Raw genomic sequence first — 21,637 nt, 5'->3', positions numbered from 1 at the left:
CCTTGAGGGCATCATGCCAAGTGAAATAGCCAGGCAGAGAACCACAAATACTGCATGGTATCACTGATATGTAGAATCCCCCTAAAAAAGTCAAACCCATAGAAACAGAGAGGAGAAAAGTGTACCCCAGAGCCTGGGGATTGGTAAAAGAAGACAAACTTTGAGCTGTAAGATGAATAAAGTCTGAGGATCTCATGTGAAACATGATGACTGTAATTAAACACTGTATTGTATAATTGAAATTTACTAAAAGAGTAGAACTGGAATGTTCTCACACACATCCACACACGTGAGAGTGCAGGATTTTTAGTGATTCAATATAGTATGGCACTGTTATTCTAATTTTTGCCTCTGAAATTTACATTCATATTTTAGTTATCCTACAGACAGATGCACTACTATTTATTAAGGTTAATCAATTAAACAATAACAAGTTCAAAGCTGTTTCTGCTATTACATATAATTTTTTATGGAAAAACAATTTTGTAGCAAACTTATCACCATAATTTTAATTATTTCCTTTAAAATAAAAACAAACACAAAATAAATCTATCTTTGTAATGTTGAAAGTGGCAATATTTAGGCAACAAAAATCAATTGAATCTAAAGGCCCAAACAATAATACAAGCAGGGATGTTAAGTTTCAAACCTAAATTGACTATAGAGTGTTTTTACTCAAGACTTTCCCCAGTTTCTCAAAAAGAAATTAATATTATTAACATTTTCTAAATTAGCACTACTTATTTCCCCATGGATGTTAGGATTAACATAATTTAGGGAGAACATTTAAAGGAAAAATACACTACACATTACTACAGGACAATAATTCACATATTTGATTCTCTTTTTCTTTTCATTGTTTTAGCTTTGGGGTCTTGAGGTGTTATAAATACCATGACCTGTTGGGGAGATTTTTTTTTTCTCCTTGCACATTTTAAATGATAAACTTGGAGAGCTTGGCCAACTGTTTTAGGCTATTAATGCCTCAGTAAATAGGAAGACACTGCTGCAAGGGGGCCACCAGGACTGCAATGATGAGGAGGCCCAGGCACCTCAGTGGGCTCTCTTGGGCAACAGCAAGCCAAAGCAGAAACTAAAAACTGCTGATAAAACCCTAAGAGAGTCCAGGCAAAATGGGGACAGGAACTTGGCCACGAGGTGGGAAAAATCAAGGTAAATTATCCTGAGGAGTGCTTCTTAAATTCAGTGTGCTTAGGAATAACCTGGGGATGATGATAAGGTGCAGATTCTGATTCGTAGAGTCCAGGATGGTGCTGAGAGCCTGCATCTCTAAGGGGCCCCCGAGAATCGATGTCGCTGCTTGCCGCACGCACCGCACTGTGTGTGGCAGGGCTCTAGAACACTTCCCCCACCCTCCCCTGCTGCACCCCTGGACGCAGAGGTGCCAATGCTGCTTCATCACAGAATTTATGAGATCAATCTGATAAAATTCATTTACACAGTATTCTCCCCAAATTCTCAATATATAGAAATGTGTTTTCTTTATATCATCTTTAAAGGACAACATGGAGTTAGTAAAATGTCATTATGGTTTTTGCTTTTTATATACTCATAGGCAGCAAGTTTCTATGATATGTCATCTGATGGACTAATGAAAAACCCAAATTTTAAAAGTCAGAATTAAAGTTAGGTTTGACTTTGGGTTGGTCAGTTTTAAATGAGTTTTCCAGCTCAATCTTAAATTTTGATTCACTCTTTATGACTACACAGGATGTGTTTTTATCCTAAACATTTGATTCCTTTTACACCTATGGGAAAAACAAATTCTGGCTTACTGCATATTCCCCTCTGAAGCACTAACCAAGGCCTGATTATGTGATAGGTTTTAGCACTGTGTCAGTATCAAGGTGTACCAGAAAGAGAAGCAGATACAAAGATGACAGACAGATGAAGTATCCCTGATGTAAAACATCCCTTGGTGAAGAAGCAGCTGGTAGTACCATAAAAACTTGTATGTTTAGGCACAAAAAATCAAAGACTGAACACCAATATTAAGTAGAAATAATTATAACTTTTGAAAAGAGAACTAGAGTGGAAAGAAAAGGAATACACACATTTGTTCCTATCACAAGCATTTCCAAATAGCACTTTTTATTTTCCATAGGCTATACTTGAGGGGAAAAAAAAAGAACGTTTAGGCACTTATTACAAAATTTTATAAGAACAAGAATTTGCCAAATGTATGACTCTTTTTTTCTGAAAAAAAGAGAAGAAAAAATTTCTTGCACAAAGTCTCATCATAAACACTTGGGTCACCAAAATGCCACACACCTTAGTTATCTGTGTCTGGTTTGGTAAAGCACTAAAGGTATTGAAAAAGGTTGAAATTTAAAGGCAGCCAACTTTTTACTAAATCAAATCCCCAGTTTTACATTGATGTAGACAAGTTATAGACATTTTAAACGAAGAAATTAAGGAAACATGGGTTTATACTATTGAAGAATAGCCCCTGCCCTGCTTGGAGCCGTCACCAAGGTGGATTTTAAGGCTACAACTCTGGAGGACTCCAAGTACACACTTTCTACACACTTGATATTTGGAATCTTCTCAATTCGCCTATTCTGATCACATTACAAAAAATGTTAGATGATCACCCTTAGATCATCTATATGATGCCAGTGATAATTGAAGGATGTAATTAGTCCGGTCAAGAAATTGGTAAATTCAGAAGAAAATAAATAATTTCAAAATTCTCTATAATTTCATTGGGCACAAATATTAGGCTGTGTTGGTCTATGCGTTGAATACACTGATAAACAACTTGTCAACAGAAATACAGGAGTTCACTTTAGAGAACATACCAATAATTTCCTTCTGCTCTCTAGGAGAGGCAGCAGACAGATCATGTTCCCTTTTAATAGTTGACTAAACTCACCCCATGTGATGGGTAAGAGATCCAGCCCAGCTCCCCTTGAATAGTTTTTGAATCCAGTAGATTAACTAAAAGAAAACACAAATACACAAACACAGTTAAGAGGAATGAATTCCTTCAGTTTGCCTCTGTTAAGGTGAAGTTTCTTTTGTTGCTAATATAACAATATCAACATGTTTAAAACACATGATTCTTCATTTTCATTATGAGAATGATGGAAATAAGAAGGAAATTGCAAAGAAAAGCAACACAGGGAAAGTTAAGGAATCAAAAAGTTTTGTGGCCTTTTAAACTGTGTTTGTTGATCAAGATACTCAAACATTCAATATATCAATAATTTTTGACAAAATAATTACAGGTTTAAAGAGGAAACAGTAAAATGCAAAATAGGAAAGATTAATACTAATAGTATCAAAAATAACTGCAAGGATATAGTTGATCAATTTACATATGATTTCACTATAATTTATTAAATATGCTTCCATAATGAATCAATACTTCTGTTTATGCATAGATGATATGGCTTCTTTAGTTAAGAAACTATTGTTACCCAGTTTTTAATGATTTTATTCAGAATTTTGCTGGTTATTAAAAAGTCTGATGAGTAATAAAATATAACATGAATATGGTTAAATTTTGAATATATTATTTAAAAAGAAAGGCAAATTATTTATTTTCAACACAGAGTATTGATTTGTAATGGATTAGAAATTAAGATGTAAAAAGATACTTCAAATTTAATCAATAATAAAGGCTCACTTTGTTGATTTGTTAAATAATGAAAACAATGGTTTTACCTCATCCTTCTTCTAAATCAGGAAACAATCCCACAATTGACTAATGGAAGATGTAGAGGAAGTTTACATAAAATATGCATGTATTATTAACATGAGCCAAAGCAGGTGAATCAATAAATACAATAAAAGAAAGTCAATTTTGAAAATTCTATATATGCATAAATTGAAATGTAATGTTAATACACGTCCATGTTTTGTCTATAAAGTGTATCCTGATACATGCCAATTCTTTAATCATGCCGGTTTATTTCTAACAAAGGACACATTAATCTTATAATTGTTAAGAAAAAAATCATATATTTGGTAGATATTATAATTATAAATGTCCAAGCACTGCTTTTTAAAGAAAGATATCTGGTTAGTTGGTTAGATGATAAATATACATTAAAAAGCTGATCAGTAAGTTAGAAGAGATAAAATTCTCAAAGTTAGCTTCTTTAAGTTTTGCTAGTGCAACAAAACACATAATCTTAACCTATCACACTGGAATTCCTTAATGATTAAAGATATTTTCTCACAATTTAATCCCAAAGAGAAGAATTATATTTAGATAAGAGAAGACAGTTGCTGCATGGATTACATAATGCAATTTCCATCATGGAATTATTTCCCAGGATATCAGTTTGGAAATTAACAGTATGCTTGATTATATTGAAATTATTTCTCAAGAATGATTTATTTAAAAACCCTCTACTGATTAATCATTGCTACAGGTAATATTTCAGATTAATCAATGTTAGAAAATTTTTGACAACATGAGAACATATCTTCACCTCTACCATGTTGTTGTCAACGATCACTCTGATAAAGACATGCCTAGGTCAGTTGTTGGTTCTATCACAGTTAACAGTTGATTTCTCTGAGTTTTACATAGGATTTGCATAGTAGAATGTACAATGCCAATGTTCATATATTATTCGGTCATATTTGCAGTGCCTTTGGGGGTTTAATGGTTCACTATATTTTGCATGCATGCAATAATTGAATATGTACTAAATGATGAATATGTGTCACTCCATATGCTAAGGCGAATGGCATATTAGAAACCAAAGGGAAAAAAGTGTTTGAGACAAAGAAGATATAAATATTGTCTCCATTTAGTAAGTTGCTCATTAGAATGTAGGTTGATAACTAAGAACTAAATACCTGTAAGTTTTCTCTGATGATAATGAGTGGAAAAGGACTGGTCTAACCACATCAGCATTTGGTGTTTACTCAAAGGAGAATAGCTAAACCAAAAAGAACTATGTCACATGGCCAATTAAAATAAGTGTAACAGACAACTAAATTCATTGCATTTACTCAAAAATTGAATTTTTAGTGCACTCCATTTAGCATGAATGAGGAAAACACAATTAACTCGTGATTCTGATTATGTTGTCTATCAAACATAATTATAACTGCCCTGGTTATCTCATGACGTTGTTGTGACAATCAAGTAATATAAATGTACTTAAAGCCACCATGAATTCATAGCATCACACAGATTCACCATTCTTGTACAATTACTGCATTAACTATCAGTTCCATTTTGGCTTCTGAACTATACTTATAACCAACCATCAGTGTATGACCTAATAGAGAAAAGTGAAATCAAAACATTTTTAAAAGCACTTATTTTTAGGTTATATGGTGTCTTTTGTTTATAGGCAAGTAAGAATAACACAATCTAAGAATTCTAGCTACTTTAAAGTGAATGACTGCTAAACTGCAACTTCCCAGGATATAAATATTGAATCACCTGTGACCTGCTGCATAGCAATCTGAGATTATAATTGAAATAAAAAGAAGAAAAAGTTAATGGAATTTGAAAGTCAGCCTGTTGTAATTTCTCTGGATACACGGATTAAATCTAACATTGCAGAACAACCTAACCTTGCACTGATACAAGCAACAACTTGGTCACTAATGTTTTCCTCTTCTAAAAAAGAGGCAGACACGATCATAGCCTTTTAAGCAGTGTCACAACTCATTTTACCAGGGAAGAAAAAGGAAGAAAGAACTGTGTGCAAATACTATACTGTAGCCTGGATATTACTAAGTTACAACAGGGAAGATTTATTTCAAGTGCTGAAAAATTTGAGTCCACAGTGATGAATTTTAACAAAAAAGATTTAGGAAATTATTCCTAAGGGTAGATGGGGGATGGTTTAATTCTTTAATAACAGACTATTGCCAGGTTATTTATCAAAATATAAATTGTCCCTACCCAGTTTTCATATTCTAATGGTGTGATTTTTAGATATTTTTTGGTTTGTAACAGGAAACATGTCATTTCATTAATTTCATAACATTTTCTACACAAAGAACTAAACGGCATATATTAATTTCTGAAATTAAAGTGATTTAAATTAGACACACTTTTAAGTGTTATGACTCCAATATTTAAATTGAGATATAACTGCTTTGTGGCAATATTGAATCTAGAAATTATTGGCCAAAGTCTGGATGGATATGGTTCTGAGTTTCTTTCACATACTTTATTTAGTCTTACTGCTTTCGAATAGAAAAGATGTATGAATAGGTGAAGGGGTTTATATTTATGAAAACCGGGAATCCTTAGATTCCTTGGGTTGGCTTCCAGGTAGGCAGTAATGTGAAATTCCAGGTAGGCAGAAATGTGCTGAACAAAAGGCAGTATGGTGTCTGGATGGGAATTAGAAGGTGTAGAATGGAGTAAAGGAATATGAATAATGTACAGAGAAAAGTGACTCAAACTGGTTTAAGTGCTTCTGGAAAGGAAAAAACCTTGCTCTCCATTGTTGCCACTGATCTTTACTGTCACGGTTTACACTCAGCTGTATTGTGGATTTATTATGCCCAGGAGACTTTCTCTCTTCCAATCCTCCACCATAATCTCCGTTGGAGAGATGCAGTGAAATGCCCACTCCTTCCTTCATTTGTACTAACAATATTACAGAGATTTGTCTGTACTAAGAACTTAAACCATCTTACCTTTTCACTAATAAGAATGCATTTATTTAAAGGACTATTAAAATAAGTGTATGAAGCCAATGTTCCCAGTTAGGACAGATTAAAAACTATAAGTATAAATTTCTGGAGTTTTCACTATTACAGAGTCTTTAACACACCAAGATTTTATTCAAGGACATTTCAAATTTCTGATTCACAGTGACTACCTACCTGTCTACTTAGAAACACTGACAGTTAAAATAATATTCACCTCTTGTAGATAGTTTAAGTGCTGCAAATATGCAGACAGTGCTAAAATATTTTTTAATTTAAATGCCACAATTTCTTATGAATTGGAAGATCTTTTCAATTATCTAATAACACATCAATTCCATGTGTGGTAATGCTATTTTTGCATTTTATAAAAATACTGAGTTATAAAAATGATCAAATAATCATTTCAGGGTGGACAGCCAGGTTTAATGGCTAAAGAATTTCAGACTCTTACAAGAGCAGACATGTTCTCTTGTAAAACTTTCAGTTATAAGGTGGCTTTAAAGCCAAATGGAAATAACTATAAAACCCCTAAACAGAAAACACAAACCCATCTTTTGATTACATCTCACTTTTAATAAAGAATAATAATATTTCCTTTCCTGTTCACACCATCACTATAAATGTGCCAGCCACGTTACTTGTATACTACTTACTTTTATCATTTTCATCACTTCTGCTATGATAAAAAGAGTGGGTTTGCTCTAGGCTACAGGTAACAGAAGGGTCATTTAACCTGCTTCTAGGTTATACGTAAATGTCACAAATAGAAGAAAATGATATGGGAAGTAATAAATTTTGTTCTCCATGATGTAATTGTCTGTGTAGAACTCTGATCAACCATGGGATTAAGAAATCAAGATGTATTTTCTGACAAGAGTCCATCAAAACTCAGCTTTCCATTTTTACTGTATGTATCAGGCAATGCCCATTGAGAAGTAATTTAGATAAGGCATCATTTTATTAATGAGTTTATGTATTTCAACATAAATTTTATCTTCTGTGACTACATATTGTTAGTTTAATAGCTCCTGAGGTGGTCTTATTTATATTTGTTTCCACCCAAAACATAATTAAAACATTTTTCATAGATCTAGTTAGTATTCTATTTTATAAAACAAAAATTATAACTATGCTTTTTTGACTATAAATCAAGTCAACTATAATATATTGTGTGCAGATAAACCTTCCTTTAAACTATGTTAAATTTTATAGGAATTTGTGTCATAGAAATATTAATATAATAATTTCTACATCAAATGACCTGCTGAAATTATTATGTAAAAATTAAAGAAAAAATCCTGTACTGCTAGACATTCCTATGGAAATCTCTTTTGTCACAAGGTATCTTAGTGGTTTACTTAGATGTAAGCAAATTTCTGGACAAGGGTGTACACTAACTTATACTTTTTTATTAGCTTTATCTCCTGAGGAATAATTTTGGATTTACTTCTATACAAGTCCTAATTACAAAAGAAACTGTAATTAGCTGCCTCATCTCAATCTTTGCCAACAGCAGGAAGAACTGATTGGAATCAAAACACACATCTCACAGTAAGATATCTGCGTTTTCATGACTAGAGTCATTCAAGGAAATAAAACAGACCAAAATTCTACTTGAAACCCGGATACTTAAGTAAATGTAAACCTTATGCTAGTTCTGAAGTGTTAAAATTTTCCTTTTTTTCTTTTTAATCTGAGAAATTTAAATGTCACTTTGTTATCAATATTATTATGGAAGAAAACAGCTATCAAATTATCATTAGGAAATGTGTCCTAGTAATAAAATAATCCTTTCACATAAATGAGTGGGGATGTTCTACTGTCAGTGAAGTTTTAGTACATTAACAACTCAGCTTTAATAATAGTCCCTAGAATAGCAGATCTTTGCTTCTGTGCATTATCAACCAATATTATGAATTATTTAGACAAATGAAATGTGTTTCCCAAAATGTAAAAGCTACTAAAAGTAGAACATTAATGATTATGTAAACATTGCACTTTTAAGCACATTTTGCTTTTTAAAGTGTTCTAGACACAGAACAAGTTGCTTATTTCTAATTCAGAAAGATTTTTGACAGATTAAAAAGTAAAAAATGAAAATATGGTATTCAATTAGAAAACCAGATAAATAACCATTAAGGCAAATAGGTGCTCAAATTTTAGAATAAACATTTTGATTTCACACTATAAACTCAGGTTGTCTTGCAATATATTTTAAATTATATCACAAAATCCTGATTATCAACCTTCAACTACTAAACAAGTTATCTGTTTAGTCAGGGTTTGACTGGTGGCTATAAAATTGGAACAGACTAAGAAGCTGGTCAACAGATCAACTCTAACATATTTCTTTTAGAAATAAAAATGTGCCTTGAAGTCCCTTGGATATAAGAATACAAAAGTTTAGAAAAGGGAATAAAAACCACAGTCACAAAATTAAATTTCAACTTAAACACATTCTCTGGACATTTTTATGTCACATGTTTAAATTTAAAATAAATTGGTTTAAATTTCTAGAATATTAAAATTGGAATATAACTTTGACTTCATCCTATTCTGGAAGATAACTACATCTGGAGTTTATGTTATACATCATGACTGATGTCAATGACAATATAGATACACACACACACACACACACACACACACACACACATACATAAGCAAAGCCTTCAAGTATTAATATAGGACTTTATAAAGACCCACAAAGGAACAAATGAGGTGCCACATCCTTATCAAGTTAATTCAAAACTCTATCCCTTTATTTTCCATCTTAGGAGCATGGTATGAATGGAAAGTTTCAAACTATCATTGCTGGTGATAATCAGCAAACAATTTAACTCTGCAAGAGAAGGTACAATTCAGAAAAACCTCAATGTGATTTTTCCTGCTAGTGTTAGTCATAATTATTTTGTAATAGTGCAATATTATAAATACACTCTTCATAATGCAGTATGATTTTCTGTAGGGTAATAACACCTATAGTAGCTTCTGTTATGGGATGGTTCTTTTTTAATACTCAATCATGTGTTTCCAATACACTCACACACACCTGCAGGCATGAGCTTACCCAGAATTTACAATGAGCTTAGATATATGCTTGTTAAAAATAGCTATTTCTGAATGTTTAGTTCTTTCATAGTGCTTTTTACACACACACACACACACACACACACACACACACATATATATATATATATATACATATACACTTGTGTATGCATTCAAGCTATTTTTAAAGTTTTCTATATATATTCAGTAAAAAAAAATCAGGCTATAATCATCCCTACCACATGAAATTAAGCAGATCATTTTATCTCCTCCCCCTTGTTTTTATTTACTATTACTGATATGATTAATGTTTATCTTAAGGAAGTATCTTGCCTATATCTCAGGGTCTCTATTTTGGGAACTACACCCTTCTCTCAAGATTTGTATTGCACTTTTTGTGATTTTCATATCTATGTTAAAACACAATTTTCTATAGAAGTATTGATTTTGTGGTCATCTGTCTCACTTAAGTTATCTCCAAGGGCATAGAATGTATCATTCCCTAAAACCTTCTTTTCCAAAAAGTATGTAATACTCAGGTGTGCTCTGTTTGGCAAATAAACAAATACAATCAACAAATTATTGCAATATGAAAGGTGAGTTGATTTTAACATTTTTCTTGATTCATATTAATGGTTTTTAAATTTGTACCTTTGAAATTATATGTAGGGTTCTAAAGTTTTCACTGCTAGAGGTAGAGTAATAAATCTACTACAAACCTGGCCAAACAGAAAATCTATTCTTAATTGGCTTCAAAAAAATCACCTCTGGAAAGGGAAATTTAAAGAGACATTAATAACTTTATATTTTTTAGGGTTTTTTTTTCTTTCATAATTCTATACAGATTTTTTAAGACATTAAACCCTTAGAATGATTTTGGAGATCACTTATAAGCAAGGTAAGAAAAAAATGTCCTTATCAATGTACAAATGTTTAAGGAAAGCAGTTATACCTCAAAATATAGGGAAACCATTATTATCAGAATAGATTAGTCTAACTTGTTCAGTCAGATGAAATACATATAATTATGACTAATCTTTTTTTCAGTAAACAAGGGCTATCAAAGCATTATAATTTCAGATCAGAAATGTCAAGAACACCATAATGAAATCTGAGTTTATCACAAGTTTGAGTTATCCAATGCAAATGAGTATTAACTTATCTATGGTAAACCAGATAGCAAAAGTAAATCAAGAGAAAAATGCTATTCCTTTTTATTCTCCCCCTTTAAAAACATTTCAATATTTGGCAACAGCTACATTTGATGGAGTTTATATTAAAAGAATAACAATCCAATGTAATTTATATTTATAGTTTCTGTGATTATACCAGTTGTTTACATTCTGTTAAAATGCAAAATCTACCACAAATAGCTTTGGCACATTGAAAGAAAAAAATCACAACTTGGACATAACTCTACCTTTATTCTATCTTTAAATATTATATGTAGATTAGGCATTCAGGTGGGAAAAATGAACCAAATTAGATAGTGACAAATAACTTAAGCAAATAGTTTATATTTTTCCCATCACCAATTTTTGACTCAGAAATACAGAATTTTATACCATCTTTATTCCAAAAGTTATATATTCACCCATAAAACTGCCCAGTGTGGGATGAGGATAGCTGTCCTGTAAGGAGACAATACTAGTAGTCACACACACACACACAGTGCTACAAGTAGACTTTTCTCGGAGCAGTGTTCTGCTTGCCTAGAGGATTAGTTACATGATCTATATGGAAGCCCTTGCAAATCAGCTTCCCAGCCTGACTTCTCCTCAATGTGAAGACTATCATATGCAGTAATAATAATAATGAAAAAATCCTTCTAAAACCTACAGACTTTGATTGTTAAACTAGGTTTAAAAATCAGGAAATAAATATATGTTAACTATTAACAAGTTGTTCTATTTCTATTAGTTATCCTGAGGTAGATAGGAAATGTCTAAACTTCTCATTTACTGAAAACCAATCAACTTTATCACTGGCAAAAAGTTTATTTTAAAGCCTTATATTTTTATCAAGAGAAGAAGGGAAGAGGAAGTGGAGGACACGATCTACTCTTTACAGGACCTGTAGAGTTTATTCATCTTTCTTAACAATTACAGAAAGAAAATAAATTAGCCTTCTCTTAATGAATACACATAAAATTGAAGACAAAACTATTTCGATATTGATTAAATAGACTTACCAGCAATTAAATTAACCCAGGCTTCTCCCTTTGCTCCAGTCCCTTTTGAGACCCTGCCACGCCATCAGTCAAAATTTTTGTCTTAAAAGGAGTGGCAACTCAGTTTGGAGACTATACAGTCAAGTTTACCTTTGCTTGATTTGAGTGGATTCCACAAACTCAAATTTATCAATTAAAAAAAGTAAAAAGTAGGGAAGGTAGTTGTGGACTCTAATTTGCCAGAAGCAATACAAAAAAATGTTGCTAAGCCTACACTTGGCTCACGGAAAATGTGCCAATAGCTTGAGAGGTTGGATAATTCATTAGAACATAAAGGATAGCAAGTTGGAAAACTTTTTTTTTTTTCGCACATTACAGTGAAGAAAGCAAGATACTAAAAGCAGCATTCTGATTTGGAAGCCTGATGTCATCAATATGCTATTTTTGCTCTTTGCCAGGTTAACAGAATTTATTGCAGCAATTAATGCAAAACATATGTGCTGAAATACCCACATGAAAAATGTAATTGCCCCAACTTAATTTGCTACCTTTCAAAACCCTGTTTTAGCTACCTTTTTTCAGTGCCTCCACTTAGAGTACAAGTGTTTTTATGAAAGAAGAGAGAAATTATTATGTTATTTTCTCATTTAAGTAATTTATAAATTATCTTTTAAATGGGGAAATGTTTCTACAAGGACTAAAGGCTAGACATTAGACAATGTTCTATTTTTCTGCATTACTGACTTCTGTGACAATTCCAATAGTTAATTCACACTCATTTTTATAATATAAACCCTAAATAATAACATAAGGATTATATTGACAATTGTCTCAGAATCTCTGTGTGTGGAATTCCTGATAAAATCTGTTTTCCAGGGTGAGGAAAAGCATGTGTCAGGAAAGGAAGACAGAGGTAAGGATGTGTGAAGAAAAGATAACAGACATTTTCTCCTGTTCCTCTGATCACATCAATTCTTTATTTTCTTAGTGTGTCCCACACTCATGCAGATAATCATAACTTATGTCAACACTGCAGTTTCCAAGTACTCTTTACTTTTTTTAAAGTACTTTTAAGCATAATTTTTCCTTCCAATACACTGGATATTTCTAAGTTATTCTTGCAAAGCACAAGAAAAGTTAGTGTAGTCACTATGTTGAGAAGCTAATGCTTTTCCTGAGTGGAAGGATGCCTTCCTAATTCACAGGCATTTGTATACAGGAGAAAATACATGCGGTTAAAATCAAAAGACAAAGATGAGAGGGCCTAGCTCAGATACTACATTATTATGATTAGTTCCCTCAGTTTCCTCAGTTGTAACAGTGGGAGATATATATAATAACTATTTGGGGGCTGCTTTAATGATTAAATTAGGTCCAGTATAAGGCAAATGATAACGAAAGGGGGAAAAAAACTTTCTACCCAGTGGGACGCTGTGCAATTATTACCTCAAGTTTGGGCAAGGCTCTTGTGCGTATTTAGTCTGGGAGTCCCCTGCATTCAACAGTTCTATCTTCTATGGAAAACGCTAGAGATCCCACAACCACAGAAACATCAGCATCATCCAACTAACCTGTCTTGGTAACACCGCTCCTAGAAACCCTCTCTGGCCCATCCCAGGTGTACTCCCAAAATCCGAAGAGGGAAAATCCTGTTTTAATAAAATGGTGCCAATCAAACACGCCGCTGGAGAAGAAAACTGGTGACTTTCGATTGTGCCCGGGGGTGGGCGGGGGCGGTGTGAGGGAGGGGAGGGAAGATTATGGAACATTGCCACTTACAGTTCTCACGAGAGACCTAACAGGTGACATTACTAGGTGGCTTTAAAGAAAACTGAAAGTCTTCTCATTTTAGTCTGAAGGAATGCAAATCATCTGAAAGATCAAGAACTTAGCAAAGGGACGGGTCAGAGAGCGGAGGGCAGGACACCGGACGTTTCAGGCGCTCCCCTCCGTCCCAACCTAGCCGGCTAGGGGCGAGGCACCTTCCGAAGCGCGGGGAGTTCTAGGAACCCTGCAGGAGTGTACCCCTCCTCCATCTGTCACACGGTGCGTGCGCGAACACGGAGGGCAGGAAGACCGCGCCACCTCCGGACACCGAATGGAGTGGCCGGCTGACAGCGAAATGGGGCGGGGGGGGCACTTAGATTTCGGAGCAAAGTCTACTGAGAAAGTCGGGACGTACCTGGCCCACCCGATCCTCCCGCGCTCTCTGGGCGGGGCCGACCCCAGGTGAGGCGAGTCCAGGTGGAGAGGAGGACACCGCCCCGCGAGCGCCAGTAGCTCCGCGGCCGCAGGCAGAGGGCGCGCGTTTGCCTGCCTGCGGCCCGCGGCCGCTCCCCGCGCGCGTCCCCGCGTTACTCGGCGACCTCGCTCCCGCCGCCGCGTCTCACGGCTGCCGGCCCCGCGCGGAGGGCCGAAGCCCGAGCAGCCCGCGCTCCGCCAGCGCTCTCCGCCCGCCTGGTCCCCGGGGGGGCCGCGGCCAGCTCGCAGCGCGGGGCCACGGGCTGAGACCGCGAGCGCCGAGACAGCGGCGCACAAAACCCCCCCGTCCTCCCGAGGGCTTGGGTCGCGGACGCAGGAGTTAGGTGTTTAGGATCTGATCTTTGACCCGACGCGGCGGGAAAAGCGGCGAATTGGCGCGCGACCTCGTTTCCCCCTGCCCCGCGCGCCTGGTGCTGGCGGCGGAACAGTTTGCCTCAGACGCCTCGGTGGTGGGTGTGGTGGCAGCGAGGAGCGCCGGCTCGTCTCTGTTGCCACGAGACTGCCGCTACGCTCCTGCTTCGTGCTAAAATTCCGCAGGGCACACTTCTGAAATTTAACCACTACTGCATTATCGAATGTGGGGGGTGTAACGGAGGGAAAAGAAGCGCCGCAGCCCCTGCGGGCCACCCCAGTGCCCCGCTGAGATCACTCCCAGCAGCTCGTTTGTACAGTGCTGCCACTCGTTTTTCCCTCCTTCCTCGCCTATTATTGTGACTTCACCATGTTGGTTTGGATTATGCGGATTTTCACCCTTTGCTTTGACTGGAACAGCAGGACGTGGTTTTGAAAATGAAGGGAGGGGGGGTTGCACACTCTAGGCTTCCAGTTTAATAACATCACTCCAAGTTGGAGGCTTTATTTGCTAACTGGTTTTGATTCCATCCACCCTCCACATGCATTTATTCGCCCGAAGGAGACACATTTTTGGCTTACACTCTTAAAACTTTCCTGGATAATATTTTCTTCTGAGGAAAAATCAACAGTGTACAAACGAGAGGAGCAACAAACAAAAGTACACCCGCCCCCCTTTTTCAATGTGCAGGTTTTTAAGGATTTAATAAAAATTGGTCAGCCAGATGTTGTAAGTAATAAATGTTTTTTACTTTTAGGCCAAATATTTATATATTAACATTGGTTTTAGAACATTTCTCCTTCTCTACCTCTCCATCTTTCTAATCAACTTTTTGTTTTCCTTTTGCTTGAAAGACTGTTTTTTCTATGTCATGGACCATCCTTTTTTATTTCAAGGAAAGCTGGTAGGAGGGAAACTAAAACTTGCTGACTTTCATACTTTTCCAAGAGAAAACCTCTTGCCAGATTCCTAGAACCATCTGATACTAGGCAGCTGGTAACAAACCCAGAGAGTGAAATCAAGGGGCTCACGTGTGCCCACACCCGCATTCCGAGGAGCATCTTTCTAGATTGATCTGTGGCTTGGAATCATTTGCATTTTATATGTCACAGCATTACTTTTACTTTTCAAGTCATTACAGAGAATTATCTTGGGTTTTTCAAATTTTTAAGAAATAAATTTCGAGTTCTGGTTTTCAGTACAACTGGATGGATAATATAATGAACGTTCACACCACCAGTCACCCCTTTATTTGAAAAATCTGTAGAAAGCTACTTGTACACTTGGTAAAAGCCCTTCATTGACGCTCCCTAGTGAAAAACTCCAGATCTCTGAAAACAGAACCAAAAAGGGGACACCTGCATCTGTTTCTTCTAAATCTTTTATCAAGCAGGAATTAAAAGACAAGGTTTATTAAATGTTTTAAAGGAAAATGTGTATATTAAAAAATAAAAATTGAAGATCTTGACAGAAAATGATTTGTAAAATACAGTGTTCCTCCAAGAAATACGTATTTCCCCTTAAATCTAGTATTTATGCCAAGCAAAATCATTGAAAAATGACTAAAATCGAAGATAACCCACATTACAGATTCCTTAGTAAGTAAATGTCTGTAAGAACTTACCGAGTTTTGATGATTTGTGGAAAGTTTTATTAATACTTTCTTGAAGATTTTATGACTTGGAAAATGTAACTCTTAAGAACAGTTCTTGCTGTTTCCATTTGTGTTGAAGTTAGTAAATCAAATATACTGTGGAAATGTTTTCCCCTTAAAAATCCTTTGCATATGTAACTGATTATTTGATATTTAAAAATTACATATATTTCATTTCAGAAAAATTCTGAAGTTTCAGAAGCAATTTTAACATTTAGGGATCTTTATAAGGAAAATTATTGTAAGAAACTATTAAAAATGAGGGACCCTAAAGAACACACCAAAATTGGAATATGAAAATGTGGATAATATATAAATATGATAATCTTACTAAATCCATTCTTTAAGGATAATAAATTTCCTGAGTCAACGTGAAACTGCTAAATTGTTTATATGAACAAGAAGCAAACCATAATTAAATTCAAGTAATAAAAAAGCTTTACAGGAAACTTCTTGAACCCACTAAACAATGTTTAAAAAATGCCCTTAAGTTCTGATTGTGTATATCACTTTGTTTAAAGTTTTTATATTAATTTTAAGTGCTTTTCATTTTAACTTCCAATATCTAGTGTTTCATGGAAAAGACAACTTTATATAAAATTCAACTATGATCTAACATGTAGCAAGTGTTTTATTATACATCCTTTCCCTTTTATAGTTTCAGTTGCTTCTGAGTTATAAATATAACCAATTGACTTCATATCTTAAAATAGGCAGAAAACTGATAACTACAGCACCTATAATTAAAAAGTATAAATTTGAAAATGTTGGTAGTTACAATGGAGCTGGTTTGTGTTCATAAAGATTTGTTATTGGCAGAATATTTACTATTAAAAATAGTTTTAATTGCTCACTTAGTGTAAGGACTAGAATGGTGTGATGTATGAAGCACAAAAGGAGAATGGGTGTAAGGAAACTTGAACACTTACCCTGCTGAGTTATTGTTATCAATATGAATCTTTGGGAAGATATAGATTCAGAATGAATGAATTTCATGATAGATTTCGAGAGGTTACAAGAAGTTTCTTTCCGGCACAATCAAAATATTATCGTAGCAATTCAGGTTGTCAGTAAAAGCTTAAACAAATTTGCTGATAATCCTGTTAATGACCTAGGTCAAGTGTTAACTGTTGTGGGTTATAAAATAGTGAAATTAAGGTTTCTCCTACCTCCAGGCAAATAGCACAGTTATAACTGTTGGATGGGGGGAAGTAAGGGCAAGCTATTAGAAGAGCTATTAAATTACAAAAATGTATAGTGCATTCAATTATTTAGTCTAGCATGATGAAATGCTATTAAAAGCAAACGTAAACCCTCTTCAAAAAAAAAAAGCCTATAAAGATGATATGATAGCTTAGTTCTCTATTAATGTTTCAATCACAATGTATTATATTTGAGGATGTGTTTATATATGACAAGTGATGCCAATTCATAGCAATTTTTTAAAAGGGAGGAATCCATTATTTAAATGTTTATTGTTTCCAACATTTGCCTGATATTCAAAGGGAAGGATACAGTGTTCATCTGCAAGTTTTTACTTCAGGCTTTAAAGAATCACAGTCTACTCTAGTACTTAGGAGATATATGTTTAGTGAGATATTTTTCAAAGAAATGGTGTCCCAGCCACTCCAATGAAAGTTTCCCAAAATATGTAATATTGTAAATATGCAAGTACAGTTTTATTCATTTTTATTTTGCAAACTGTAATTTCCATTGTAAAGAGCTATATGTGTAAATGCTAATCCAATTTGCAATCATTTTTTGAGAGAAAAATGATTTAGTGTATTATGTCCTGATGAAAAAGCAGTGCATTCTGCCTCAGACTGCTTTAAATGTAGAAAAGTGTTTAAAGAGAGTATTTATCCAATACCAAAAGAAAATGAGGTAATAATAGTTGATACTTAACTTTGCGTCAAGTTTTAACCACTTTCAAAGTTGTTTCTATTTACCATTATCATTATCCATTTGGAATAGGAAACAGGGAGTAACAATATGAACTTTGCTAATAGTAACTAATGTACCAATCCTATTTTGACATGAAAAGTAGTTGATTTCCAATTTGAAATCTTTCTTGGCATGTTATGTAAACAGAGAGACCTGACGAGATTTTTTAAAAGTTTTATGCAACTTTTATAAAATTTCTATTTACATATATTGGCCAATCTGGATGGAAAATCATTGATTTATGAATAATCTGTTATCATTGGGGAAGCCAATGATACAAAGTATTAACCAGAATCATTTTCTTGAAAGCATATTAGAAAGTTATTTGTAACTAGAGTAATAAAACAGAAGTTCTTATTAAGCTTTTTCTAAGTTTTTTTCTTATGGACACATGGGATTGTAATATTAATATTTGATTATCAAATCTTAAATTTAAAAAACAAATCACAGTATGGCAAGTTTCCTAGCAATTAACTCAATGGCTTGATTTTGTTCCTGCTTAGTTCTATTATGCCTCACTTCCTATTAGATTGCTGAATAAATTCTACTAAATTTTACTTTTAAATATTTAATAAATTTTCTACAGTGTTGAAATATAATATTTAGCATAATATTGTAAATTTAACCTAGTATTTTATATTTCAGTTCTCCAAATACATATGAGAGATATATTAATGAGATTCATTTTATTATTCCTTCCACCCAACATATGAAGTTTCAGAAGCATTGCTTTCTATTCAAATAACATTGTTAAAAGAATTGGATGGAAATCTTGGCAAATACTTGGATTTTTCACTTTTCATGTTGCTCAACTCAAATAAGATCTATCCTACTGTATAATATTTAAAACTTCATTCAAATGTTATCAGAGTTAAATCATCCATTTAAAATTTTGTTTCAAAGCTTCCCTTCATGACCTCAGAAAGGAAAGGGGATACTACCCATAAGAAAGAATGAGCCCAGGAACAATGGATAAACTTGCACAAAAACAAATTAAATTCAGTTATGCCAGTTTTCTTAATATATTTATGTTTCTATATGCATATTGTTAGTATGTACCTACCTGTATAATAATATGTATTATATAACCAAACATATGCAAGGTGTTGTTTAAAAGCAATTTGCATTTAATTATTATTTCATTAAATTAATATTCATTAATTTTATAAAAGTGTAAGTTTGAAAGCTCTTTTATTATCTTGCAATTTACTGAAAGGTTGTGTTTTCCACAAAAATATGGACTCTCAGATATATATCCCTGTGCATTATGGATTCAGTAAAATCCATTGTTTAAATAGTTTGTAAGTATTCCTTCTGGAGAAGTATAATTTATCTTAGCAATATGGAAATAGTATCATTATTTTGTAGTTAGTCAATACTTTAATATCTTTAAAAACCGAAAGATTAAACACTAATTTTAACTTATTGATGTTACTCTTTATACAGATGACCAGTCTTGCCTTTCTTTCATGATGAATGATTAACCATTACTTTCAAATAAACATTTTAATTTGATTTGTAAAAAAAAAAAAAAAAAAGTCACTCATAAGGCAGTTGATTTTCTTCGTCCTTATATTTTAGGATTTTCCATTTCCCAATTTAAAAAAGAGATAATTTATGAAATCTGCCAAACTGATTAAGGCAGTAACTAAGAATGAAATTTAATCTGCTCTATTAGTAGTGAAAGTAGGTCAACGAATATGAGAGACAGTTTTTAGATTTAATTAAAAAGTTAACTGTATATTTTGAGTTTTTTCTTGTGTTTTTTAAAAAAATGTATATAACATACAACAGTATTGGCTTGCCAATATATTTTTAGCAACATAATATAAAATAAATCATTTGCACATCAATTGTTCAGTATTGTTAAATTGCAAAATAAATTGATAAATGTTACTGTTTTAAGTTCAAAATGATTAAGAGGAAATCAAAGTTCTAAGTATTGCTTTAAAGCAATCCATTATTCAGAGAAGTTTGTCTTAAGAGTTAATGATTATATCCACGAATCATTAGGAATAGATCACAAAAGGTGTACAGGAGAAAGGCAATGAATCTATCAAGTACACACTCATAGGAAACACTGGTGTCCTTAATATTAGGTTTGCACGTTAATACATTGAAAGGGGATGAATGCCCATTACAAGGAAAATAAATAACCCAACATCAGGGAAAAGCCATTTGTGCTTATGGACATTCTTAATTTGCTATTCAGTTATTTACTATATCTACCCAGGAGCTTTTCACTATTCATTAAATGCATTCTCCTTTTCGTACATAAGCCCATAAACAAAGAGAATCCAACCTAAGCTTATTGTAATTCCTGCAAATATTACTTATGTTAATGTGGCATATGCTGCTCATTAGAACCTGTACCATGGAGCAAACCATCGCCTGGTGGGATACACATTACTTCAATACAGCAAATGCAACATAAACACGCACACGCGCTCACGCACACACACATACTCACACACACACACACCTCCACTTCAAAAAACTCTGATACCCCCTTAGTCCATTCATACATGCCATAATCCTAAATAGGAATAACCTGTCATTACCTTTAAACATACTATAGAATCCAGAGAGGAGGGCTGTATTTTCTTCCAAACTTCTCAAAGTACTACATAGTCTTAATTAGAAAATAATACTGCCATGGCTATTTGTCAATTAACATCCTTGATTGCAAAATTGGAGTATCTTTCTCTCTTTCTTTCTTTCTTTCTTTCTTTCTGCTTAAAATTGGCAAAAAAAAAAAAAGGAATCACTTGAATTGGCATCAGATTAAAACACATTTTAGATTTAAGCAATCCAAAATTGTCTCTTAAAGTGTATCAGAAGACAACAGAAAAATACAAGCACATCTTTAGTTTACTCGCAGAGCTAACTGCCTTATTCTGAGGCACCTTAACGACCTGAGAAGGCTTCAGTGAGAACGTGCTTTGGAGAGCGTTAAACCCCGCGGGGCAGGACCTTGGGCTTCGCAGTACCTGGCTTACCTTCATTGGAAGGTTGGAGAATCAGTTCCCCGAAGCAGCTGAGAAGAGAGCAGCTGAGGAGGAGGATGGAGAGGTGACAATCCATGTTGCTGAAGCAGAGGGCAGTGAGAGGAGCATATCTCCATGAAGCATGCCACTGATGTGAGGGGGAGCGCTCTGATTGCTGGAGAAGTTACCATGCTCCGCTCGCAGGCTGATGTCAAGTTTGACACTGGAGATAAGGAGGAGTCTGGCTGCCTTTCCGCGAACCTCGCTCAGGGACTTCTCTGGGTCCTAGTGCCGTCGGAAGCCAGCGCTTAGGAAGAGCAGAACTGCACGCGGCGGCTGGAGACAGCTCCGAAGCGCCGAGCTGGGGAGCCAGGGATGGGGGTGTCGGCGTCTCCAAACCGGCTGGAAATCCAGAAGTTGTGATGGGGCAGTGGGGCAGTAGGTGTGGGGGGTGAAAAACACACCCGCTCTTTCTATTCATTGAAAAGCAGCTATTTCACTGTTTGCTCTACATGCTCTGTAGGTTAAATCCCTAAAGAAACCAGAAACCCTGAAAG

The 21,637-nt window shown here is 34.6% G+C and overlaps 1 protein-coding gene across 5 annotated transcripts in view; it reads right to left on the bottom strand.

Moving 5' to 3' along the window:
• EPHA3 (EPH receptor A3) overlaps positions 1-21,308 on the bottom strand; it is a 376,254-nt gene extending 354,946 nt beyond the window's left edge. For 4 of the 5 annotated variants that reach the window (XM_036898999.2, XM_036899008.2, XM_036899016.2 and 1 more), the window contains exons 1-2: positions 21,093-21,307; positions 2,897-2,961 (exon numbers count right to left, since the gene is read on the bottom strand). In XM_036898999.2, coding sequence (XP_036754894.1) covers positions 2,897-2,961; positions 21,093-21,177 — 150 coding nt within the window. In that variant the 5' untranslated portion in view covers positions 21,178-21,307. Of the gene's footprint in view, positions 1-2,896; positions 2,962-21,092 lie in introns of all 5 variants that reach the window. The other variant, XM_057501930.1, reaches the window with a different exon arrangement.
• Positions 21,309-21,637: the final 329 nt, after the last annotated feature.

The sequence above is a fragment of the Manis pentadactyla genome, chromosome 1, assembly GCF_030020395.1.
Source record: "Manis pentadactyla isolate mManPen7 chromosome 1, mManPen7.hap1, whole genome shotgun sequence".
NCBI lineage: Eukaryota > Metazoa > Chordata > Mammalia > Pholidota > Manidae > Manis > Manis pentadactyla.
The sequence above is the reverse complement of the archived record's forward strand: the minus strand, read 5'-3'. Positions and strand labels throughout refer to the sequence as shown.